At 47.1% G+C, this 24,978-nt stretch overlaps 1 protein-coding gene across 9 annotated transcripts in view; it reads right to left on the bottom strand.

Annotated features, from left to right (window-relative positions):
• Positions 1-24,978, bottom strand: part of EHMT1 (euchromatic histone lysine methyltransferase 1) — a 197,062-nt gene that overhangs the window by 70,207 nt on the left and 101,877 nt on the right. For 5 of the 9 annotated variants that reach the window (XM_046642654.1, XM_046642635.1, XM_046642605.1 and 2 more), the window contains exons 2-6: positions 24,285-24,351; positions 13,913-14,469; positions 5,961-6,138; positions 2,013-2,170; positions 1,486-1,674 (exon numbers count right to left, since the gene is read on the bottom strand). In XM_046642654.1, coding sequence (XP_046498610.1) covers positions 1,486-1,674; positions 2,013-2,170; positions 5,961-6,138; positions 13,913-14,469; positions 24,285-24,312 — 1,110 coding nt within the window. In that variant the 5' untranslated portion in view covers positions 24,313-24,351. Of the gene's footprint in view, positions 1-1,485; positions 1,675-2,012; positions 2,171-5,960; positions 6,139-13,912; positions 14,470-14,579; positions 14,602-24,284; positions 24,352-24,978 lie in introns of those variants that run through there. The other 4 variants (XM_046642606.1, XM_046642615.1, XM_046642626.1 and 1 more) reach the window with 4 other exon arrangements.

The raw sequence follows: 24,978 nt of genomic DNA, 5'->3' as shown, positions 1-24,978 counted from the left end.
GGTGACCTGCCAGCACCGAAGTCTACCTTCTAAATGCAGATCACATGCATGACCACAATCACACTCCACGAAGCATGACACTGAAGGCCCCCACGTATTGCGGGAAACAACAGAGGACAGTAACACGTGGAGTGGAGCGCGCATCCCGTAAAAAGACAGGGAGGCCTGGCAGCAGGTTTGCGGCCGTGGGCAAAGCTACAAGAGGCAGCGGGGCGTGGTGAGAATGAGACTCCTCCTGGTCACAGGATGTGAGGGCACCAAGCCTACTGTAGCCACCGTTTAAAAGCCACCACGAGAGTCAGGACCCTGAGGGCTGCCTTCCTTATACTTCTCTATAGGAAAGGGAAAAAAACTAATAAATGATATTTAAAATAAATGAATTTTTAATTCCCTTTACATCTCTAATATTAGCATTTTCCACCAATTTACTTTTGAACAATTACCATAAGAGCTGGGGACAATATTTTAAAATTTGCCCCGAAACCTGCTAAATAAGTAGAGGAGGCATTAATTGCCTAAAAATGAATGTGAAATTTAAGCAACACAAGAAAAGACATCCCCAAACTCTGAAAGTTGAAGGAAAATGCTTTACACATGCCAAGGCCATACCTACAGAGCACAGAGCTGACTCAAAGTGTAAAATGCTTATCAACAAAATTATGCATTTCAAACAAGTCACTATTTAACCAACTCACCTGGAACTTCTCTGCCTGCTCTTAGTTTTAGAATAACTCATTAGATATAATAAAAATTTTCTCAAAAAAGTCTGCTATATAGGCTACGAATAGTAAAACAGCAACTACGTATCCATATCAGCATGATTCTCAACTCCCCATCTATTTATCCCCCTCAGAACTGAAAGAGCATCAAGACAGGCCCAGACATCAGCATCATTCTACTCAGGCCTGTACCCCGTGCCCTGGAGACCCCAGCCCAGTACTACGCCCTGGGACCACCTTCAGACAGTGCCTGGCCAGCAGAGGCCACCGCACTGCCACCTCCCAGAGCTGGTTCTCAGGCAGACATGGATCAAGTATTCAGCGGCCCCCATCCAGGATACACCAGGCCTCGACAGACTGCACATCCACAGGCCCAGTCAGCAGGCCTGGGTGCTTGCTCCAGCCAGGAGGACAGAGGCTTCCCCAGGGTCAGCTCCTTGCCTATAGGAGGAAGAGACCTGCCCCTGAGGAGAGTGCCCAGGACAGAACAAGGTACGTCCCACAGGCCGAGGACGAGCAGCATGACTGGCACACAGCCAGCCATCGATTGATTCTCATCAGTCTAGAGCTTAAAAAAAGCTCAAGATGTTAACTTCAACGAATGCTGTACATTCAAAATAAACTAATCTAGAATTCAAGAGAAATAAAATACAAAAATCCAAGTCAGAAGTAGGTAGGGGCTTTATTAAAGCCTAGAAGTGCCCAGACTGCGCACCGACGGTCCACACTGCAACACTCTTCACCCAAGGAGGTGAGAAAGGCCTACCTTCTGGGCGTGGTCAGCTGTCAACACACTCTCTTTGGAAGTCCTGCTGTCCTCCGTGGGAAACACAGCAGCCTGCTCAGCTCCCTGATCTTCATCCTCATCAAGTTCCTCCGAGTCTTCCTCCTCCGAGTCCATCTCCAAGCTCTCCCCGTTCACATGAAGGGCACTGTCGCCCAGGTCCTTCTCGCCCTGGAACATGGCAGGGGTACGTCCATCATGCAGAACCCCAGCATGAGGAACAACCTGCTAACGTCACCAGGGCGTGGCCTGCGGGACTAGACACAGCGACTCAGCCACAGGGGGAGTGCCAGTAGGCAGTGGGCGGGGTGAGGAGGCCTCCAACAACCCACCTGGACAGGAGGCTGCACCCTAGAGCAGAGGCACTTTAGGCCTGGGTTCCTTCAAACGGGATCGAGGTCACCCAAATGACCGGCAACCTCACATGGTGCTCTTTTGGCCAAAGAGTTCCTGGATACAGACTCTTTATTTCCAAGCACACCTACAAATGACACAAGCGTCCCTCTTACCTTGGAACCCACAGTGGAATGAGTTATGCTCTTAAACATCTCAATCACCGTCCTCTGTTTTAATACTTTGGTCTTTTTCTTAGGAACCAGGCTATAGGTTCCCATTCTTCGTTTTTTCTTCCGAGATACTGCAGCTGCTAAAACAAAAGGCAAGCAAGCTAAAAAAAAAAAAAGTCAAAAGGGGACAAGAAAGGAAAAGAAACACATTCAAGTGTTTTTAAAGGTAGGTGACAGTTCACAAATCTGATTACCAAAGTCATAGCATGCCACACAGTGATAGCCATTTCTTACTTGTCCTAAATTGCACAGGGAAAGCTGAAAATACCTCACAGATCATTTGTTTTATTCACAATGAAACGCTAAGCTGTACAGATGGCAGCATGAATCACGCCCCCACAGGCAGGAGAACCCACCACCTCAGCAGCAGGGCCTGGAGTGCCTCGCACACCCAGCCCCTGCCTCTGAACACGAGCAGTGCTGCGAAGGAAGAGGCCTCCCTGCCAATCCCTGGGATGGGGCTGCGTCAAGTTTCCTGAGACCCTCTTCTCTTATCTACAACGAGAAGTCAGTCGCATGGTCTCTGGACATGTCTACCTCTAAAGCAGGACCACGTAACAGTGACCACAGTCCACCACCACCAGGACCCTTTCCCCATCACCTGCCTCCTCACTCAGCCGCCCTCCAACTGAGAGGAAAGAAGTCCTTGAAGCCACGGCCCAGGGAACTATCGAGGTACCCAAGGGCGAGGAAGGGGAGGATGGGGAGGAGCAAAGGCCCAGGGGGTCTTGGAGCACGTTTTCAGACAAGCGGCAGTGGCAGGAGACCGATGGGGGCTTGGGGACCAGACCCAGTTCTGGATGAAGCAGCTCCTCCAGGTTGACTGGCTTTATAGAATGAGGTTCTCTACAATACTTCATTTTTTAAAAGCATTTCAGGGCTTAAAAATAATCTGAAAAACACTGCTTTAACATAGAGGAACTCTATTAACGGGCTGAAAAAAATACTTTATGTTTTAGTTCCACAAAATGTAGAAAAAGAATGCATGAGTATGGACTGTAAACACTGCATGGGTCATGCTGACAGCCCCACGAACACATGGCTTCGAGGACACTACATGTCCTCATCACGAGGAAGCACGGCTTTGTCCGTCACATGCTAGAATGAGGTGACTGGGCAGCAGGGACAGGCGAGCCAAGCTGAGATACGAGTCCTCTGTGGTCACAGGAGGGAGAGTAAAATGCACTTTGTCACCAACCTGTGACTCTGCTCACGGCTCCTGCTTGTGGTGCAGCAAGATGGAAGAGAATAGAATCTTCTGAGATCATGACCACAGTAACTTAAAATATTAGTGACAAGAGATGAGCTGGAATCTCAAACTTTCTACTGTACCGGCTTAAGCACCCCTCCTACAGGGAAGACAGCACTAACAGGCAGAGGAAGGAGTGAGATCTGAAGAACAAAGTGGGCAAACCATTTCTGGCTCCCTGGACACTGTCACAAAGGGCTGTGTCCACATCCACCACACTGAGTAGACTACGTGTGTCCGATCCCAGCCCAGACACCCCTTGCCTTCCCCCAATACTGAAAGGTACACTAGCAACTACGCAATGAGGTGAGGGGGCCACAACGGCGCTCCCCTCTGTAGGCGCAGAAATTGTGACTTCTGCTTCTTCCCTGGGAGGTGACAACAACAGGAGCAGCCCAGCTCAGGGCATATCCATAAGCAAAGAACAAGGTCAGTGCGCTGCTGAAGGTGCGTCCATGCTGTGAGGCTGACTCACACACTGTCCCAAAGTAATGCACCAGCTTAGCGCCATTTCCAGCTTACGGGTGAGGAAAGGAAGAAGGATGTGGAAGGGCTGATTATGGGAAACTGCTAAACACACTGAGCACTTCTTTTAAGACAACTTATACTAAAAAGATGAAATAATAAAGCTAAAATAGGGAAAATCTTACATTAACAGAAACACTGACTTCGACAATCCTTGCCAGTCCTCACACACATGGGTGCAATTCCAGAGAGTTCTGCAGAGTACCCGGTTTGACTGTTTAAAACAAGCAATAGTGAGCCAAAACAGGCAGAAGGCTGGGGCAGGGGAGGCAGACTGATCTTGTTTTCTAACTACCACACTCCAATAAACAGAACGAGGGCTTCCTGGAGAGACAGCCAATTCCAGACTAGACCGGGGAAGGACAAGACGAGCTGGGACCATCCGGCTGAGTCAGAAAGTCCTCATCAAGTGAAGAGGTCACGTCAGAGGACTCGGGAACCAGCCAGAGGGGCAAAGTGGGACAAGCGGATAAGATGGTGACCGATTAGAGCCCAGAGACTCAACCAAGGATCCATGAGTGGAGACTTAAAAATAGATAGACAGATACACAGATGGGAAGGTGAAGCACTTCTTTCCAGCAGAAACTCCACTAACAAATGAAGAGGGAGTGACGGAGTCAGGAACCCACCCTGCAGCCACCAGTCTGGGCGGGCATCCTCAGATGCTGAAGCCACCAGTCGGATCTGAGGAGAAGCAGGACATGTGCAGAGCTGCAAAGGACACACGCTGATCACAATTTAGGGAATAGCAGCTTTGTGACCGACGGACCTGCAGACCCGACCTGGCCGTGGACGGACAAATGGCCACCACATACACCCTGAGGAGATGCAGTGAGGACACGCCCCTCAGTGACGTTCCATGACCTGACACTGACCAGGGGAAATGGCAGCAAACCCGCAGAGGAATGCTCCAGATTAACAGAGGCTAACGAGACACAGCACTAAGTGACTGTAGGACCCTCGACTGGAACCTGGACCAGAAATGCTTCCCTGTGCTATAAAGGACATTAATAGGGCAACTGGCAAAGCTGAACGAGGCATGAAGATTAGATAACAGTATTGCGACAAAGTTAATTTCCTGATTTTGACAACTGTGCTGCAGTTATCTAAGAGAATGTCCTTATTTTTAGGAACATTACATTGTTATTTTTAGGAAACAACACTGAAGTATTTAGAGGTCAAAGGGCCCAATGCCTGCAATTTACCTTCCAGTTTCAGAAATAAAAAGTTTTAAGGGCAGGCAAAGCTATACACATGTGGTAAAATGCGGGAAGACACACACGAATTCTTACAGAACTTCTGCAACTGTTCTGGAAGTCTGAAATTACTTACAAATAAAAAGTATTTATGAGTCCAGAAGAAGACATGCACTTATCACGGGGTTACACTCCCTGGTCCAGCCTTTCAGGTGGACAGCCCCCAGCATACCAACCACCAGGCTGACCTCACTTGCATCTGTGAGCCCCCACCTGACATGTGTGAAGGCCTCGTGCAAAGGGCCTTTCTGTACTGGAGGGAGGCATCTCATCTCTGTAGAAATTGTGTCCTAGAGTCTCGAGAGGGAGGCCCCTCACTCTAGGCAAGCCCATACCAGTATTCTCCCTGTGGGGCTCTCATGCAGCCCCCACCTCCTGCAAAAGGATCCAGTGAGGAGGCAAATGTCCATCCAATCTCCCAACTGACCAGGAACAGAAGCAAGCTCAGAAGAGAGAGGAGAGCAGCTCACAGGGACGTGGTTGGTAACACAGCTGGAACCAAACCACGGGTCTCCCCAGTGCACCGTGATGTTTCCTCCAACAGCACCTGATTTGTAAACTGGGCAAATTTTGAAACCCAGACAGTCTTTCACCCAATTAGACCAAGGCAGTAAGATCTTAGTAATGAAAACAACCTTCGCCCTGAGACTGACAATAAGCGAAGAAATCAACACAGGGTTCAGACGAGGCTCTAGTGCAGAGGTCGACGCCCCTCTGCGGGTGGGCGTGAGCGGAGGAGGTTGGGGCTCCAGTGGCCCTCATGAGAGTACATACACACCCTGTCAGACAGACTCCATCTGTCGAGGCGCAGGCCCTAACACACACTCAGAGAGCAAGGACAGCTGCCGTGCCTCCTTTTACCTGTCTGTGACTTTGTGGTGGCCACGTAGCATTGGTTTTGAGGTAGCGACTGATGAAGGGGCGGGAAGGGGGGTAAAAGCTGCTGTCGTCCAAAATCAGAAATGTTTTTGTTGATGTCCTCTTTTGGCTCCTCATCTCGAGCTTCTCGAACTTCTCTGGGATCCTTACTGGCTGCATGCTTCAAAACAAACACAATTAATCACTATAATTACGCACAAGCGGATGGTCATTGAAACAACATGCCCTACAAAACACAGCTCCTTTCCCCAGGAACTCCCCTCAACCGAAAGATGACTTGCCACGAGAGGAGGAGAAAGTTCGAAAGCGTGCTGTCACCACAGAAGCACCTGGCACGGAAGCACGTGCGCCCAGCTCCCCCTTGAAGACAGGGGTCAGCATCCACAAGCAAAGACTGGTGTTCACATTTGCAAAAGGAAGAAGAAGGAAGCAGCAGCAGCGACATATGTGACACACAAAACCTGAAACAGTTTCTACCTGGTCCTTTACAGACAGAGTTTGCCAACCCATGACTTAGGTAATAAAATATTACTAAGTTAAAAACACTCAAAACGGGCAGCACGGAAACCTCTCGGAAAGCGCTTTCACAGTTTATCACAGCCACACTCTGCGACATCCCCCAAATGGGAGACACGCCACGACAGATAATCACACTACACTTTTAAAACTGTCTTTTGCTCACAGTTTTGCCGTCTGTCTTCAGTCTCAGCCTCCCAAGACTCCAGCAGCCTGTAATATCGACATGAAACCCCTAGGGCCAATTCAGGGCCCTGCTTTCTTCCAGATGCCCAGGCACCACCAACCCTCTCCCCTCCAGCTACTTCCTTAAAGCCTTCACATAGTTAGGTCTCAAATCAAATTCAATTTAATCAAATTGTACTGTGCACACAGCAGGTGCAATAAACAGTGAAGAAACTGGCATCCTTCAAAAAATGGTGCTAGGAAAACTGGATATCCACACACAAAAGAATGGAGTTGGACCCTTACCTCACATTATATATAAAACTTAACTCAGAATGGATCAAAGACATAAAACTCTTAGAAGAAAACATAGGGGGAAGCTTCACAACATTGGATCTGGCAATGAATTCTTGGATATGACACCAAAAGCATAGGCAGCAAAAGAAAAAACAGATAAGTTAAGACTATATCAACATTAAAAATTTCTGTGCATCAAAAGACACAATCAATAGAATGAAAAGGCAACCTACATAGAATGGGAGAAAATATTTGCAAATCATATATCTGATAAGGGATTAATATCCAGAATATATAAAGAACTCTATGACTCAAACAACAAAACAAGCAACCCAATTAAAAAATGGGCAGAGGATCTCAACATTTTTCCAAAGAAGATATACAAGTGGCTAAAAAGCACATAAAAAGATGCTCAACATCGCTAATAATCAGGAAAATGCAAATCAAAACCACAATGAGGTATCAGTTCACATCCATTAGGATGACTACTATCAAAAAAAAATAAACTAGAAAATTGTCAACTATACCTCAATTAAAAAAAAAAAAAAAAAAAAGAGGGGGCTGGCCCGGTGGCCAAGTGGTTAAGTTTGTGCACTCTGCTTTGGCAGCCCAGGGTTTCGCAGGTTCAGATCCTGGGCATGGACTTGGCACCACTCATCAAGCCATGCTGAGGCAGCATCCCACATGCCACAACTAGAAGGACACACACTAAAAATATGCAACTATGTATTGGGGGGCTTTGGGGAGAAAAAGGAAAAATAAAATTTAAAAAAAATAGAAAACAACAAATGTTGGCAAGGATGTGGAGAAACTGGAGCCCTCGTGAACTGTGGTGAGAATGCAAAATGGTGCAGCCACTGTGGAAAATAGGACAGCGGTTCCTCAAAAAGCCAAACACAGAATTACCACATGATCTAGTAATTCCACTTCTGGATACATCTAGAAGAAGTGAAAGCAGAGTCTCAAAGAGCTATTTGTGGGGCTGGCCCCGTGGCTAAGTGGTTAAGTTCACGCACTCTGCTTTGGCAGCCCAGGGTTTCACCAGTTTGGATCCTGGACGCGGATATGACAGCGCTCATCAAGCCATGTTGAGGCAACATCCCACATGCCACAACTAGAAGGACTCACAACTAAAAATATACAACTATGTACTGGGGGGCTTTGGGGAGAAAAAGGAAAAAAAATAAAATCTTTGAAAAAAAAAAAAGAGAGCTATTTGTACACAACAGTTCACAGCAGTATTATTCACAATAGCCAAGGGGTGAAAGGAACCCAAGTGTCCATGGACAGATGAATGGATAAACAAAATGTGGTAAATGTGCAATGGAATATTATGCAGCTTTAAAAAGGGAGGAAATCCTGACACGCTATAACCTGGAGGACATCATGCTGAACGATATAAGCCAGACACAAATGGACAAGTCCCATAGGACTCCACTTAAATGAGTCATCTAGAGGAGTCAGATCCAGAAACAGAAAATAGGATGGTGGTGTCAGGGGTTGGGGGAGGGCAATGGTGAGACGGTGTTTCATGGGGACAGAGTTTCAGTTTGGGAAGATGAGAAAGTCCTGAAGATGGATGGTGATGGTTGCATAACAATGAGAACGTGCCACAGAAGTGAACACTTCAGATGGTTAAGATGGTACATTTTATGTCACGTGTGTTTTATGACAATAAAGAAAAAGGCATCCCCATGCCCTGGGCCAACATTAGGGAGACGCTGGCTCCCACCACAGGCCACCTGTGTACCCACCCAGGATACAAGCTCGTGCAGCTGCAGCAGTTTCTCTTCGCTTCTCCCAGTGGGCCCACCCATCCTCAGCTCAGGGGCCGCCGGCCTGTGGCAACTGGATGTCTCTGGCCCTGAACTCGTGGGCTCTGAACATGGCTCCACCCTGGAGTGCCCTTCCTTTTCTCCCTCTAACAACTGAGGCTCTCTTGCCTCCTCCAAGCACAGCTCAAATACAACTGCTCCCTACACCTCCACAATTAACTGACCCTGGCACAAACAGCACTGTTTAAATGTAACTCATTAGCTCTGTAAAATTCTTCAGTCTTTCTCAAATATGCCAGGTTTGTCTCTAATGAAGTCACTGTTTGAACCCAGGAATCAGACATTGCTCCCTGATGCCTCCTACAGACCACCAAGCAGACTGTGCAACCCACAGTGGCTATCAACCTCAGCCAGCGCCCGTGGACCAATACAAAATCGGATTTTAAAGTATACATAAATGAGGGGTGAAAATAAAACCTGAGAAGGAAAGAGCCACATAAGGCTAATTCCCACTTGGTATAAAATCCATCCTTTGACTCAAGACGTTAGTTTTGAAAATCTAAAAAAGAAAATTAAGAACTTGGGTGAAGATTCTTGATTTTGTTAGGGCTCTATTATCTGACAAGGCAAAAAGATGAGAGACAAGATCTGCTCCTCACAGAGGCAGAGACGCTGGCCTCTGACTTCACAGTGCGCCCATGCCTTGAGGGAGGCTCGTCGGCAGAGCCTCGGCCACCCCCCACACGGACGGAGGGGCACCGGCAGCACTGCAGTGTCGCAGCTGCAGAGGCGGTGCCCACATCACCACCCACGACTGAGGCACCCGCAGCCGACAGCGCCTGGCCCTCACGGGCCCTCCCTGCCCCCAGCACTCCGCACAGCAGCTCTCCCCTCCCCACCCTGGTGACTGTCAGGCCTCTGCCCAGTACCCACTCCCTGAAATGGCAGCCAGACCCATTCAGTGTATCCACTCAACGTGAGTTCTCCTGGCCCAGCCTACTTCTCCTTTCAGCACTTAATTCCAGGTGCAACAGGACGAGGATGCGTACAACTACTGCACTAGGAACTGCCTCTCCGGGCAGGACCGAGAGCACAAGAATGGGGCCTCAACTTTTCCTCGGAACCTAGAGAATACCGGTGGGTATGTGTGGAAGGAGAAGAGGGGAATGTGGCAACAGACGGGAAAGGGGCGCACTGACACCCCTGGAGTGTGCACAGTGCAATCAGGGAAAGGGCCTCAACAGGAACCACAGTAACAAGCATTCAATGCAGACAAAAAAGGTTCCTTTCCAGAAGCTTCCACCTTCTTTGCCCAAACAGTGGATGCATACACCCATGCTGGTGCTTTTGCAGGACCAACACTGGGTGCAGGGGAGCAAGCCGCCCTGCACTGCCAAGGGACGGCAGACTGTGCCGCTGCAGGAACACCTTCACTTGAAGCTCTTAAAGGAAACAGCTATCACTAACTATAAGCCTACGACACTGATTTTATCATGGGAACAACTGGTTTTAAAACACAATTTCCAACGAAACATGGTTTCCTAAGAAAACCAAACAAGGCTGGACTAGGTTTGGGGAGGAGAACCCCGAGGGGAGGCCAGAAGGCTCTGGCCGCAGGCACTGCGCGGCTCCCGAAGCGAGGAGGGCACCACACCAAAGGGACCCTTGAGGACTCTGCCTGTCCTGGTTCGGTCTTTTCTTGCAGCGTGACTATTTCCTCCCTCCTCCCACAGGGACCCCACAGCTCCAAGGTGTGTAGCAGGCAAGATAGTCTTGAGGAAATCAGTTTCTGAAGCCTCAAAACCCTTCCGCGCAGCTGACCACCTTGAGAACGCTCAGTAATTTCCCACAAGATCGTGTGTGTGCAGCTGACTGCACACTGCTAGTAATGACTGCTGATAACGACTCAACCCGGGACAAAGCCAACACTTAACCAAGCCTGATGGTCAGAGAAACTTCTTGAAATTAAATTTCAAATTGCTTTTTTCCCCTATGGGAATATGACAGGGTAACAATAAAAGATCCTTAAGAAGAAAAATATATTAGAATAAAATCTTGGAAGTAGCAGTAATGAAACAAAAGTCTAAATTTCAAGGAGATCAATAAATAACGAAAAATTTCTCACATGCAATTTAAAATAGATAATAGTGGGATCAAAAATGAATTTCACCCTAAACCTCACATCCAATTAAAAATTAACTCAAAATCACATAAAGTTCATATAAAACTTAAGAAATCTTTTTTAAAAGGACAGGGGCCAGCCCCATGGCCAAGTGGTTAAGTTCACCCACTCCGCTTTGGTGGCCCGGGGTTTCACAAGGTCGGATCCTGGGTGCGGACCTAGCACCGCTCATTAAGCCATGCTGAGGTAGCATCCCATATGCCACAACTAGAAGGACCCACAACTAAAAATAGATACAACTATGTACCAGGGGGTTTGGGGAGAAGAAGGAAAAGTAAAATCTTTAAAAAATAAATAAATAAAAGAAGAGAAACTCTCAAGATCTAGGCCTAAGTAAGGAATTCTTAGACATGATACCAAAAGCATAAGCCATAAAAGAAAAAAATTTAGATAAACTAGACTTCATCAAAATGAAGAACTTCTGCTCTGTGCAAGACCCTCTTGAGAGAAGGAAGACAAGCTACAAACCAGGAGGAAATATTTGCAAACCAACACCTGACAAAGAGTTCACATATCCAGGACTCTCAAAGCTCACAAAACACATACAGTCACAGGCTGCACAACGACATTTCGGTCAATGACGGACCACACATATACTGGTGGTCCCATAAGACTGGCACCATGGAGCCTAGTTGTGCAGTAGGCGCTACCATCCAGGTTTCCCAAAGTCACTCTGTGATGTTTGCACGATGATAAAATCACCTAACAACACATTTTTCAGAACATGTCCCCATCATTGAGCAACATAAGACTGTAGTAGTAAAACAGGCAAAAGGTATGACAGTCATTTCACCAAAAAGGACATACAGACGGCAAATAAGCACACGAAAAGATGTCATCACCATCAGTCATTAGGGAAGTTTAATTAAAACCACAATGACATATCACAGCTAAAATAAAAAAATAATGGCAACGCCAAACGGTGGCAAGGATGTGAGAAACTAGATGGCTCACACCTTGCTGAGGGAATGTAAAATGCTATAGCCTGCCTAGAATATGGTTTGGCAGTTACTTACAAAACTAAACACCCAATTACCCTATGACCCTGCAATTGCACTTCTGGATATCTATCCATAGAAATGAAAACTTATGACCAAACAAAAACGTGTACATAAATGTCCAGAGCAGCTTTAATGTAACAGTCAAAACCTGGGAACCCCCGCAGTGTCCTTCAAGCGGCGAGTGGTTAAACTCTGGCACATGCACGCCACAGAAGTCTCCTCAGCACTAAGAGGAAGAGACTACGGCTACGGCTTGGCTGAAGGAACTGTGCTGAGTGAAAAAGCCACTCTCAAAGGGCCCTCCTTTATAGTCCTGTCTTACAGAGGATGAACTAACAGACCACAGAGATGGAGCGCATGGTCAGGGACGGGCGGGTGACTCTGATGGGACACTGGGAACCTCGCAGGGCTAGGAGGCCACATTAGTCTACACTGAGCTCTGGTTACGCAAACTGTCACCTGGGGGAAGCCGGGCGAAGGGCACAAACAGTCTCTCTGCACTGTCTGTGCAGCTTCTTGTGAATCCACATGATCCTGCTCAAGTTTTGGCACGCAGAGAGAGTGCTGTAGAGGAGGAGGCTGAGTCAGGGCCAGCGGGCTGGGCAGGGGTGAAACTGTGCAGGGGGACATGGGCGTCTGGGGCACCCACCCTGGCTACTCTAGAAGAGCAGATGGCGAGGTGGCTGTGGCCCCGGAGACAGTCAGCAATCCAGCACCACAGCACACCCGCGGCTCCCCAACCACCACTGCAGGGGCCACAGAAAACACACAGTGAGCTCACAGTCGGGCAAGACGCAATCACAGAAGCAGAGACAAGCACACTCCTCGGGGAAGAATCACCACAAATGAGAGGTGCAAGCCCACAGAGGATTCCCACCTAAGGATAAGTCTCCTTTAAGGCAGAGACTATAAAAGAATTATCATTAATGTCTTTGAAGGATAAGATGAAATATAACTAAGCATACAGATTTTTTTAATGAAAAGAACTAATTGGAGATACGGGGTGTGAAAAAAATAATTGCCAGAGTTAAAAACATCAATATGTGGACTGAACAGAAAGAATATAAAGTGCTGAAGAACCACTGAGAAAGCTGGAAGACAGGCGAGGTGCCATCCAAGGAGACAGAAGACCCAGCCCACAGAGGGAAGCTGCGCAAAGCCCACGTCCAGGGCTGAGGGAAGAGGCCGTCGCACACAACAGTGGCGGAGGGGTCTGTGTGCACAGCCCTGGAGGGTGGAGGGTAGCAGAAGGAAGCCTCACGTGACCTCCTAGCGACGGACAATCAGACTGGCTTCAGAATGCTCACCTGCAACACCAGGTGCAAGAAACCCCAAGGGAATAGGACTGCACCCCTAGAATCCATCCCTGGCCAAATCCACACAGAACCAGGACAGCAAAACACCACGCTGCAGACATCCTGAGGAAGCGCATCGTGCACAGGCACAGATCCAGGGTGGCGGCACACACCACCTCGCTCAGCAGTCAAGTAGGGAAGCACTGCCTGCTCTCAGCACAAAACCCTGAGCGCCCAGGGGCTTGGACCTGCGTGTCTCCAAGGTGGTCTGCTGCCCCCTCCCTTCCGTCGCACCGTGGACCTAACCATCCTCATGTCCACTCGTTTCCCAAAGAGACGCAGCAGGTGCTGAGCTTCCCGAGCCAGAGCGAAAGCCCCAGGCCCAGAGCAGAGGAGGAGTGGTCTCCATGCAAGCATCTGCCCGCCTTTACTCAGCAGGCACCGGGCACCCACAAGGAGGTGGAGCCCAGAAGGCAGGCTGAGGGTCATCTGCTGTCTCTCTCATGCAGGAACCATCAGCAGCACTTCCCAACCCTTCACAGGCCCACAGGTGGCCACTGTCAAATGACCACTGCCATTTACTGGCCTTTCTTCTTAACGCACAGAAGTCCATCTGCCATTGTTACCACAAAAGAGAGGACAGACAGAAAAGAAACAGCAAGACAGACACTAAAGCAGGCCTGCCCCGAGAGAGAAGCATTACCAGGCCCAGGATGGATTTCGGCATGGTCTTCCGTGCCCTGTGAACCTTGACATCGGGGCCAGGGGCCCCAGGCTTCTTGTCCTCTGTGTCTTTGCTCCCTTCCCCGAGCTTGGCTGGCACTGTGGCTGGTGCCTGAGGAAAAGCACTAGGAGTCCTCCCTTTGCCGGTCCCTCCAGGAAGGGTTTTTGCAGCATGACCAGGAAGTGAAGAGGCCAAAGTGCTGGTAATCCGCAAGGGCTGCTCCTGCAGGGACGGCTTGCTGAAGAAGTATCCATTGCTTCCAACGACAGAAGTCTGTGTGAAGTCGTCAGCTCTGACATGGTTTTGCTTCCCCACTTCAGTGTCTCTTTCTGAAATCCCATTTTCTGCTATTCGGGTTAGTTTGTTGGTACCTTCCTGTGGGCTGGCTTTTGTATTTTCCTGAGTGTGCTTTGCCGCATTTAGATGGCTGCCGGCATCGCTCTTCTCACAGGGCCCGTTGGTTTCGCCATCTGCAGCCGTGCGGGCCTCTCCCCCCTGCTTCTCTGTCAAGCCTTCATCAGCAGCCATAGAGGGTTCTGCGAACAGAGGAGAAGGGTCAGTGGCGCAACGTTAAACGAAGGAAAAATCACTTATTTCATGTGCAAACAAGCATTTAAGTTCAAAAAAATTAAATATAAAATGATGCCTTAGACATTAATTTGGAAAGTCAGTGGGTTAAGTTTGGGGAAGACCAAATCCTGAGAAGGGGAGCCTGCTTTGAGCTCAAGCACGTCGGTTGCCAGTCCATCCTGCGTGCGAGTTGCGGGCGAAGGCCCGCAGTCCTGCCTCGAGAGACACACCGTCAAAGAACAGAGGCACCAAACAAACACTCCCCTCTTGGTAAGCAAGTTAATTTTTAAAAGACAGAAAGATTTCAAAACACGCTCTGCAGATTTACATATCCACCAGGAACAAATTCACCACTGCGAAATGAAACTCGCATGATACAGAGACAGAAAGAGGCTTCCGAATTAGCTTCACAAGAACAAACGTCAAGAAAATGGGTAATAAACCCAGAAAAAGAATCGCATTTTCAGTATATCAGTCGGAAGCTTCGTTACAAACCCCTGGCCTACGAGCCTGTTCTCCACGAAAGCTCAGTCTCACATGAGAACCCTGAAAGACCCTGTCCGGGACCAGCCGTGAGTAAATGCCCTGTACATCAGAAGCTCTACATGACACATCTAAGCGCAGCGGTGTCCACCACCGCAGCCGGAGGCAGAGCGCTCTGCTCAAGCACAAGCCTCCTTGATTCACTCCATCTCTAGAGTATTATCACCTAACCCTCAACAGACCTCACCAGCGACTGTACAGGCTGCCTATCCCGCTGCCCGAGGAGGCACAGCCTGCGAGGCAGGGTGCTGCCTGTCTGTGCACCACTGCTTCCTGCGCACAGACACAGGGCCTGGCACATCACGAGTGCAGTCAACACTTTCTGAATGAATGAACAGACTTAAATAATAAATTAAATAAACTATTAAACATTTCAATATTTTTTAAAACCCTGAGCAAAACAGAACAGCTGGAAACTGACAACTCGGAGAGGCTACTAAACCACAATCTGCAGCAAATACACACTGGTTCAGACACACTAACTGAATCCCATAGGGACCAGAAATACCATCAGGACGTCCATTAACACCACAAGTGTTCAACACAGGAGGAGAACCGGGTGACACTAAAGGGAAGAGAAAGGAACGAGGCGCAAGGGTGGGAGCTAAGAGACAGAGCTTCCCCTCTGCACCCACAAGGTCATTTACTTTAGAAAACAGAATCAACTGGCCATCAAAACACAAGAGCACGTCAAGACAGCTAAACTTCAAATCAAGTTTTTCTACACTGGTATTAACTAGAAAATATAAGAGAAAAAATAGATACTGTTTACAAAAGCAGGAAAAACTGTAAAGGATATAAATTTCTAACCGAGATTACTCAAGGCCTCTGTGGAGAGAAAAAAATTTAAACAAAAGCATTTCATGATCTCGAATGGGATGACAAAAATGCAAAGCTGTCAAGTCGCCTCAAATTAAATCTACAAATTCAACAATACCCCAATCGAAGCGCCAATCAGTATACTGAGGAACTCCAAAGCCTTATTCTAAAATGCAGGGAAATGGGGCCAGCCCGGTGGGGCAACTGTTAAGTGCACATGTTCTGCTTCGGCAGCCCGGGGTTCGCCGGTTTGGATCCCAGGTGTGGACATGGCACCACTTGGCATGCCACGCTGTGGTAGGCGTCCCACATATAAAGTAGAGGAAGATGGGCACGGATGTGAGCTCCGGGCCAGTCTTCTTCAGCAAAAAGAGGAGGATTGGTAGCAGTTAGCTCAGGGCTAATCTTCCTCAAAAAAAGTAAAAATAAAAAATAAAATGCAGGGAAATGAATTTTCACAAGTAGCAAAGTAATCATGAAAAACAGCAGCAAAGGAACAGGGGACACAGGCTCCCGACAACAGGCCTCTCACCAGCACAGCCCACACAGGCACACCATGGTCACGGACTACGCACAGCAGGCTCATGGACAGCAGCACAAGCGGGCTAGACCCCGAAAGCTGACTGGAAAGGCCAAGTCCTGGGCCCAGCCCAGACCTGCGGTCTGAGCCTCTGAAGGTGAAGCCACACGTCTGGGACTCACCAAAATGTCTGGTGAGTCATGTGCACACCTAAGTTTGAGAAATACTGTCCTAGATGATCTGAAAACCTCAAAGCTAACAAGGCAAAACGTAGAAAAATAGATTTGTTGGTCTATAAACAGGGAAAAATTTTGTTACACATCAAAAGCATACGTCATAAGAAGAAAAAGATAAATTTGATTAGGTGGTGTGACATAACAAGACACATATGTGGTCTCTGCCCCCAGTTCCTAACACAGAGCTCCTTAAATCCCTTGAAAGTCCTGAGCGCTAGGAATGTCCATTGTTCTAAAGAGGTGACTCTGGATGAGCTCCTGGATGGGGGCTGGTCACCAGAAAGACAAAGCCATGGTCAGAAGCTTGGACCCTTCTGCCCTATTCCCCATCCTCCGGAGAGGGGAGAGGAGGTGGAAACGGAGTTAATTATCTAATAAGCCTACATGATGAAGCCTCCATAAAAACCCTAAACTACGGGGGGTTCAGAGAGCTTCCAGATTGGTGAACACATCCACAAGGGGAGGGTGCCACGTCCAGAGAGGGCATGGATGCCCCACACCCCTTCTCCCATACTTTGCCCTATGCATCGCTTCCATTTGGCTGTTCCTGAGTTGCATCCTTTGCAACAAACCAGTAACAGGTGGTAAAGTGTTTTCCTAAGTTTTGCGAGTGTTCTGGGAAATTACCACACATGAGGAGAGGGTAATGGGAACCTCCAACTTATAGCCAGTTGGTCAGAAGTGTGGGTGCCCTGGGGACCTCTACTTGTGACTGGCGTCTGAAGTGGGGGCAGCCTTATGGATGGAACCCTTCACTCCAGGGAGATCATGTCGGAACTTAACTGAACTGTAGGACGCCTGAGCTGGTGTCTGCAGAGAACTGGAGAACCGCCTGACGTGAGGAAATCCCCATACCTCTGGTGTCAGAGTGCCGTGAGAGTATGCGGGAAGAAGGAAACAACAGTTTTCCTCTTAGACATCAGAATTATAGCTCCCTGCTGTCACTACTGATATTCAACATTACTCTGAAAGTTCTGGCTAGTGCAAGCAAACAAGCAAGAAATAGTAACAAAGGGCATTCAGGTCAGAAAGCAGCAGCACAATCTACTCACAGTCGACACACTCTGTATGCAGAAAACCCAAGTCACCGGTATGTAAGCTACTAGGCCCAGTGACTGGTCCAAATCTCATAGCTTATATAAAAATTAACTCAAAATGGAAAAGAAATGTAAAATGTAAAATCATGAAGCTCTTAGGAAAAAAACAGAAAAAAATCTTTGCGATCTAGGGCTAGGCAAAGACTCTTATCGTTGACACCAAAAGCACAATCACTAAAAGCAAAATTGCTAAATTGAATTCATCAAAATTATAAACTTCTCAGCACTAATCAACAGCAAATCTAACCCACATGGAGATGCCACTTCATGCCCACTGAGAGGGCTCTAATTAAAGACAGACGCTGACAGGACGTGGAGAAGTGGAACTCTCATATAGTGCTGCTGGGAATGTTAATGGGTGTAGCTGTTTTGGAAAACAGTTTTGCAGTGTCTGATAAAACTGAACATACACTTACCATATGACACATAAAGCACTCATGGGCATTTATCCCAGAGAAATGAACAGTTATGCCCAAACAAACATGGACACAACGTTCACAGCAGCTTTTCTCTAACAGATGAAAACTGGAAACAACCCAGACGTCCCCCAGAGAGTGAATGGTTAAACAGTGGCACATCCATGCTGCGGAACACCACTCAGGAACAAACAAGAACAGACCGCTGACTTAAGCAACTTGATGGATCCCCAGGGAATGACGCTGCGTGGAAAAGAGGAAGCACACTGTATGACAGCACTTACGTAACGTTTCTGAAATGACAAAACTACAGAACTAGAGAACAGATCAGTGGCTGCCAGGGATTAAATGCAGGAGCTGGGGAGGGAGGGACGGGAGGTGGTGGCTACGAAAGAGCAACAGGCAGGTCCTTGCATGATGGAAGTGCACCGTATCTGTAATGGGGACACACGAAGCTACAGGTGTGATAAAATGCACAGAGATAAACACAGCCACGAGAACAAGTAAAACTGGGGCAATCCAAGTAAGAGGGTAGATTGTATCCTTGTCAATATCCTGGGTGTGACACCCTGCTGCAGTCTTGCAAGACGTTGCCACTCGGGGAGACTGGGTACAGGGCACCAGGGATGTCTCTGCACTAGTTCTTACACCTGCACCTGAACCTACACTCTCAAAAGAAAGCGCAATTACAAAAGATACACTGCAAACCCTTATACCAGCAATGAAAAACCGAAAAGTAAGATTTTAAACACACCATGTACAACAGCATAAGAAAATACGAAGTATTTTTGTGGCTACGAAAAATTAAATAAACGGAGAGACAGAGCTTGTTCGCAAGTCAGAAGCCTCAATGTTGAGTCTTACATGTAAGTCAAACAATAGAAATCTGACCAGGTGAAAAGAAGAACTCTCAGTGATGGGCATTCAGTAGAGATTCCAAACGGCTAAACCTTAGCAGTAAGGCTGAACCATATCTACCTCCTAAGTAAAATTTCTTATATAACAACAAAAAACCAACCACTGATCAAAGTTTACACTATTTCAGTGCTAAAAACGCCTACAAACAGGCTGAGAAGAGGCCAAACTTGTAGGCAAGTTAACTAATCAAGTAGCTTGGAAAAGCTCAACAATCTACTTTTGAAAAAAAAGATAACCAAATCCAACGTCATATTCAACCCACTAAGAATACTATTCAAAGTATCTAACCAAAAATTACAAGATATGCGAGAAAGCAGAAGAATCCACAATAAAGAGAAAACTCAATGAATAAAACACCCAGAAATGGCAGACATGATGGACCCAGCAGACATAAGTGTTAAAATAGCTATTACAGCACTATCAAGTATTTAAAGGAAAACAGAACCATGAAAGAAGTACGAGACACAGACACAGATATCCATACTACAGCCATCCATCCAAACAGAACTTCTAAAGATGAAAAATAGAATATCTGCAATGAAACTATCAGATACAACACTAACAGCAGATCAGAGACAGCAGCAAAAACAACTGCAGAATCTGAAGACATACCATTAGAATCTAACAAAATAAAGCTGAGAGAGAAGAAAGGCAGAAGGGTACACAAATCCTGCCTAAGTGAGCTGAGGGACCATCTGAAGCAGTCTAACTTTCTCATACTTGGAGTGCCCACAATGGGAGGAAGTGAAAACATACATTTGAAGAAGTAATGGCTGAAAAACATTTTTTACCAAATATTTTCCAAATTTGATGAAAATGATAAAAATCAGAGAACAAAGAAGCTTAATGAGCTCCAAGCAAGCTAAGCACAACAAACCAGCCCAAAGCACAACATAACCAAATTGCTGAAAATCAGTGATAGAAGAAAAATCCTAAAGCACCCAGAGAGGAAAAGACACGTTACTCACAGAAAAAAAGACAAGAGCGACTGCAGATCTCTGTTTAAACACTAAGCAAGCCAGAAAGCAGTGGAGCAACATCTTTAAACTGCTGGAGAAAAACCATTCTCCTGGATTCTGTAGCCAACACAATAGCCTTCAAACACAACATTTTTCAAACAAACAAAGGCTAAGAAAATTAGTCACAACAGAAAACCACATCAAACAATGTTAAATATGGTTCTTCAGGTGGTAGGGAAGTGATACCACATGGAAAGTCATCTACAAAAAGGAATTAAGAGTACCAGAAATGATAAACAGGCAAGAAAATATTCAAAAACTTTCTCACTTAAAAATTTTTGTTAAAAGAAAAATGAATGCTTAAGCAAATATAGTAACAACGTATTTTGGCTCTTTAACATCTGAAGAAGTAAAATCTGTAACAAGAGCATAAAGGACAAGAGGGAGAAGTGGAATTCACTATTTTTTTTTTCTTGAGGAAGACTGGCCCTGAGCTAACATCTGTGCCAATCTTCGTCTATTTTATGTGGGATTCACAGCGTGGTCTGACAAGTGGTGCTAAGTCTGTGCCCAGGTTCTGAACCCAAAAGTCCTGGGCCACCAAAGTGGGGCACACGAACTTAACCACCATGCCACTGGGCCAGCCCCCAAAATTCACTATTTTTAAAGGAACACAAGTACACAGAGTCGCATAATAATATTTAAAGGCAGACTCTGATTAAAGATAAATATTGTGAGCCCAAGAGCAAACACTGAAAAAAAAACAAAGGGATATAGCTAATACGCCAATAGTGGAGACAATATGGAATGATAAAACTATTCAGTCCAAAAGAACACATTAACAGAGAGAGAAAGGAAAACAAAAAAGGGAAAAACAAAAAAATGACAACATGGTCCAATTAAACCAAAACAAAATTGATGGTCTGAACATTCCAATAAAAAGGCAAAGATTGTCAGACTGGATAAAAAAGTAAGACCCAATGATACAGTGTCTATACAAACCCACTGTAACTATGCCTAAAACACACACAGGTTAAATGTAAAAGTACAGGAAAGCACGTATCATGCAGACCCTAAGCAGAAGAAAGCCGAGGTGACTACATACAAACTAAACTCAGCTGATTTCAGACCAGCGATGTCTATTTGTAGATGATGTGGCCTTATGCAGTCATGTACCACATAACAATGTTTTGGTCAACAATGGACCACACATGCAACAGTGGTCCCATAAGTTTAGCACCATAGAGCCTAGGTGTGCAGTAGGCACTAGCATCCAGGTTTGTGTAAGTGTACTCTGTGATGTTCACACAATGAGGGAATCACCTAACAATACAGTTCTCAGAACATACCCCACCATCAAGCAATGCATGACTGTGTATAGAAATTCCTAAGGAAGTCAAAAAAAACTACTAGAAATAATAAACAAGTTCAGCAAGGTTGCAAGATATGAGATCAATAAACAAAACAAATTGTATTTCTATACAGCATCAATGAGCAAAATGAAAAAGAATTTAAAAAAAATCCCATTTGAAATAGCATCAAAAATACTTAAGAAAATATTTAATAGAAAAAGTATAAGACTTGTGCACTGAAAATTACAAAACATTACTAAGAGAAATTAAAGGAGACCTAAATAAATAGACACTCATGTTCATGGATTGAAAGACGCTGCATTGCTGAGATGGTCATACTGCCCAAATTCATCTGCAGATTCAAGACAGTTCACATCAAAATTCCAGCTGGCTTATTTGCAGTCAAGGGACCCAGAATAGGCAAGACAATCTTGAAAAAGAAAAATAAAGTTGGAGGCCTAACACACCCCCATTTCAAAACTTACTACAAAGCAACATTAATTGAGTGTGGGGTACCAGCATAAGAAAAGACCCTTGATCTACGGAAAAGAAATAAGAGTCCAAAAACAAACCCTCCTATTACAGACAACTGATTTTCAACAAGAGTACAAGGACAATTCAACGTGGAAAGAACAGTCTTTTCAACAAATGGTCCTGGGACGAGTGGGTATCCACTTGCCAAAGAATGAAGTTAGATCCCTACCTCACTCTATATGCAAAAATTAACTCAAAATGGATCTAACTATGAAAGATAAAACTATAAAACTCTAAGAAAAAAACTTAGGCATAAACCTTTGTGACCTTCTATTATGCAATGATTTCTTAGATGTTATATCAAAAGCACAAGCAACCAAAGAAAAAAACAGATAAATGACTTCATCAAAATTAAAAACTTTTGTGCTTCAAAATGCCACAGAGGAAAGGAGAGGAAGATAATGCCAGGAAGAGAAACCTGAGGCAGATCTTAGAGACCCGTCACCATGTGTGGAGGTGTGGGTGGAGCAGTGCATGGGACAGCTTGTGGAGGTGACGCACCCCAGGGGCCAAGTGGTGCAGCAGACGGGAGCCGGCAGGCTGAGTGAGAGACGCAGAGGTCCACGGTGAGGGCAGAATACAGGGCAGTACCACGCCTTTGGTCCTTCAGTGTGCAAAAGACCTCCAAGGGCGGAGGGCATATCTGAGCCAGGAGTTCCCCAGAGGGCAGGTTTCTGACCAGGGAGGGAGTGGGGTCTGGAAACAGTGCTTAGGCAGCAAGTCAGGCCACCACCCAACCTCCCAACCCAGCCTGCTCCCGGAGCCCTGACGACTCTACCACAGTCAGAAGCATTTCTGTTACAGATGTGCACTTCAACACCAAGGGAGGCACATGCAGAGAAGGCAGCCTTGCCCTTGGCTTGGCCACTGGGTCCCTGCTCCCGAGATGAGGCTGCCCTGCCACCTGCTCCCAAGCTGAGTGCCCACGCTCTGCCTTTACTCACAGTGGACGACAAGTGTGCATGCAGCAGTCACAAAAGAATATGACCATGTGGATGCAAAGAGGTGTCACAGCAGCTCTTGGGGCTGCCTGGGAAGTGGACAGGGACTGCAGCAATCCATGGCAGGAGCTGTCCTGCAGCTCAGGAAGGACACTACAGGCAGGCACCGGAGTGGGATGTGAGGCGATCCCCAGCAGGCACTCCCCCACCAGGCCATGTGAGGCTACTTCCGGGGCACTCAGAGTCGCCCCCACCAAGACACACAGGTCTGCACTGGGACGCTGGGTAGAGGCCTCTGCTTACCCACAGTGCCTCGTAAGACAGACCCCAATTCTCTGCTCATTGGAGCGGCAGCCCTCCCCTCTCCCGCTGAGGCACACACAGCAATGTCATCAGCCATGGCCTCCGCCACCGCACACCCTGGTTTCTGTGTCCTCGGGGGTCACAGCAACTAGCTGTTAGCACCTCTGTCTCAGTCTCCTCCTCCTTCAATGACATGTGGAACTAGACACCATGGATGTGCAGCTAGACCACATTAGAACATCTGAAGTGCTTAGAACTATGACTGACATCAGCGAGACAGCCAATTTCCTCCTGCGTCAACTGGGGCGGTACCAACTTCAGGGGCTAGTGGACGACAGGACGACACGCTACGCATCAGTCAATCTCAGGACCACTCGTCCATCTCCCGTGACAGACACAGCCAAGCAGAATGCAGTGTCTGCACCACTCTTGGGCCATCAGCCTCATGGTGTCCAGGTGTGACACTGTTCTCCAAAGTGACCTGGTCAGTGCCCCCATGTGGCTCGTGTGACACACGAGACACCTTTGTCACAGTCTGTCCCGCAACTTAACCGACAGAGTTAAGTGGTCCCACGACAGCCCTTACAGGGCAGCCCAGAAGTTCCCCTCTACAGACACTCCTTCACCAGCCTCCCCCCACCTCCTGGCAACTATGCTGTGTTTTCCAAGCCTTCAGTTTTACCTTGTCCAGAATGTCACCCAAGCAGAGTCACACATGTGGGTCTGGCTCCCTTCACTCAGCAAAACACACCCAAGCGTCATCATGTGGCTGTGGGAATCATGCTGTTCTTCTAGCATGCTGGGTGCAGGCCACAGATGGTCCTCAGGTGAAGGACCCTGTTCAAGTGGTTTTGGCTTTAAGGGACATGAATAAAGGAGCTGTAAACACTCATGTGACGACCCATTTCCGTTTTCTGGGGGTGCCTGCAATGGGGACCTACAGGGTGACTGCCGTCCCTCTCTGGCAAGGTTTTCCCACAGCCGCTCTCTGTGCACACGTGCTTCTGTCTGGGAACGGGAGGCGCGAGAAAGTATACAGTGAACCTGGGTTCAGCAGGGAAGTCAGGAGCGGGGACAAGCAGGAGACACAAAGTGTGGCAGGCCTTCCCGTCACATCTGCATGGGAGCAGACGCAGCCCTTACCTTCTTCTCCCAGCAGCTCAGTTGTCATGCAGCAATCCTGCTGAGTCTCCCCCTTGGCCGGAACTGCCTGCGAAAAACAGACAACAGTCAGCCTGGGTTCATCAACTGGTGGACTCAGCAATGCACCAACACGACTTCTCTAAGTGGATGTCACATCTGAATCAACAACAAATCACAGGTAGACACATCATCAGATGCCTAGACAGTCAGGATGCCTTCAAGCCAGTGGACAACACAGTCACCTCACAAGGCGAGGCTTTCAGAAAACAGTCCAAGGAACTCCTACTAGGTCTGTGTTTTTGGAGACAGCTTTTTAATAAGAAGAACGTGTCCATGCATTACTTATGTAATTAGAAATCTCAAATGTTTTGGCTCTGTTATAGGAACGTTACAAATTATTTCAAAGTGCATTCTGCTGCTGCTAATAATTCATCTAAGTACGTAAAACGTCCAATGACCTACAAAAAAGTTACAGAAAGGAATAAATCAAGAAAATTCAGTAACAACCTGAACCACTAAATATTTGGTCTACTATGTGGAGGCATGAATTATACATGGAAGGTCTTGGAAGGTCAGCATGTGGCTGAAGACGTGAACATAAACACACAAAATGCCCTTATCTGGGGTCTCGGCAGGCACAGGAGCCACCACAAGTCCACAGAGGAGGAAAACAGTGCTCGGCAAGTGCCCTGGG

This window comes from Equus quagga, chromosome 1, assembly GCF_021613505.1.
Source record: "Equus quagga isolate Etosha38 chromosome 1, UCLA_HA_Equagga_1.0, whole genome shotgun sequence".
In the NCBI taxonomy this organism is placed as follows: Eukaryota; Metazoa; Chordata; class Mammalia; order Perissodactyla; family Equidae; genus Equus; species Equus quagga.
This window is presented reverse-complemented; position numbering and strand designations above follow the sequence as displayed.